The 2,070-nt window shown below is 44.7% G+C and overlaps 1 protein-coding gene across 1 annotated transcript; it reads left to right on the top strand.

The window, feature by feature from the left end:
* Positions 1-43: 43 nt before the first annotated feature.
* LOC104384756 (protein FAM69C-like) lies at positions 44-718 on the top strand (the record flags this gene model as incomplete). The annotated part of the gene is made up of 1 exon (XM_010005877.1): positions 44-718. A coding segment is annotated over one exon (675 nt), but the record flags the coding sequence as incomplete, so codon positions are not given.
* Positions 719-2,070: the final 1,352 nt, after the last annotated feature.

Consider the following 2,070-nt stretch of genomic DNA (forward strand, 5'->3'; position numbering starts at 1 on the left):
TGTATGGTCCTACTATGAATATTTTGCTTTTCCACTCCAGTGCCTTGACTACACCAGTGGAGCCCTGACTGGTGACCTCTGTGAAGACCTGTGTGTGGCACAGAAGCTGGTCTACAAACACTGCCTGTACTACGACCGAGGTAAGAAGGTCATCCAGGCTGACTGGAGAGGCCAGCCCATCATCCTGAAATCCAAAAAGGAAATCTTCTCCAGCTACCAGCATCTCAGTCTGCTAGAGGAGTTGGAAACCCAGGATATTACTGAAACAGAACTTCTGCTGATGGTGGCTTTGGAGGTCAAAAATGTCCTGGGGCTAGAACTGTCTAACAGTACTGTGGGACCCCTGTGGACAAGGAAGAAGGGACCACATTGGAAAGCACAAGTGGCCAGCATGTGGTCCTTGCTCCAGCAGGAGGAATATATCTACTTCAGTTTGCTACAGGACTTCAGCAAACACATGCTACGAATTATTGGCTCTTGTGGACACTTTTATGCTGTGGAGTATCTCACAGCTGGACAAGCCTGGCACAAAACTCTTTTTCCTTTGGAAAACGTGGTTGGTCCCTCCCTTGTAGGCCACAGAAGCAGGGTGAGAGCCATCACTGACATTGCACTCAGCTTTCTGGACATGGTGCAGCATTTTGATAACGATTTCTCTCACCGACTTCACCTGTGTGACATCAAACCAGAAAACTTTGCTATCAGGCACGATCTCACGGTAAGTTGAATCTTTGGGGTGGTATTGCAGGAATTTGAGGTCAAATTCTAGTCTGAAAGTGGCTGTGTAAAAATACTTCCCTCCTTGTACAGCTTTTGGCCAAGTTTTTGCAAAAACCATGTATTTACAAGTGACAGGGGAGCTTCCCTACTGCTTTTTCTCTTTGTAATATGTGTAGCCACGTTTCAGAGCACTAAATCCTGCTGCTTGTTTTGAGAACTGCTTGCTCAGTTCTGGTTTGTTTCACCTCCTCAGAGGCACCGGTACTGACAGGGTGCCTTGGATGTGGTCAGGGATACCTCCTGAAGGCAAGCAGGAGGTCTCAAAAGCTGTAAATGAAGCTGTAATTTGAGTCATGGCAACTATTTCTAGTAGTGATGCTGACAGGAAAAAAACTGTTTCAATTTCAAAGCTAAGGCTGAGTTTTCTGGCCTGACACAAGAGGAACCCCCCACATCCAAATACGAACATTAGAGCTTTAGTGTTCAGCTTATCTGGTCTTGAAATGATAGCGACATGAAACCTCCTGGTACTGTTACTCTTTGACTTTTTATTGTGGAGCTGTAACTCAGACCTGAATAGCTGTGCATGTTTTCTAAGTAGTGATGTAGCTCAGCATCACATTGCTGCATATATCTTCCATTCATTTTGTGGAGAGGAATTTTACTGGTTTCAGTGGGAATTGTGCCTACAGACTGGAGGCAACGTGCAGTAAGCATGTGTTTGAACTAGACTCACCATTTGCAGTGACATCAGTGGAGTTTCTGAACCCTCAGTGGACAGAAAGCATTTTCAGGGACTTGAGTGCTGTTTTCAGGACTCACTGAGTGTAGATATATAACCCTTGCATCTTAGGAGTACTAGGCAAATATTGCCTAAACATATAGCCATTAAGAGCAATTAGAGGGCTTCCCCTTCAGTCTTTCCTCCTGTTGTTTATTCAGGTGCAGTACAGCAGCTGAACAGGGAATGAGTGAGGAGCTACAGCAAGAAACTAAAGCATGCAGCAGGGATTCCTCAAGACAGGCATTGCCCATTTGTTGAGATACACAGGGCTATGACTACGTTGGTGAGCACATGTCAGAGCCTCTATTTTAAAGCCTGCTTAGAGGAAAAGAGATTTCAGTTAGGAAAGGAGGATTACATTTAATGTGTTTTCCCTTGCAATTATTCTTGGTGACACTTCCTTCTCCAGGATCATCCCATAACTTCTGGGGTCCAAGGAAACAACAGCCACCTTCTGGTATAGGAAAGTACGTAGATCTAGTATTTTCTAGGGAAAAAGACAAGAAAAAAGTGAGTTGCATTCACACATGGCTCTCTTTCCCAGTTGTACATTACACACAGCTCAA

This window comes from Chaetura pelagica, unplaced genomic scaffold (genome assembly GCF_000747805.2).
Source record: "Chaetura pelagica isolate M959 unplaced genomic scaffold, ChaPel_1.0 C11517346, whole genome shotgun sequence".
NCBI lineage: Eukaryota > Metazoa > Chordata > Aves > Apodiformes > Apodidae > Chaetura > Chaetura pelagica.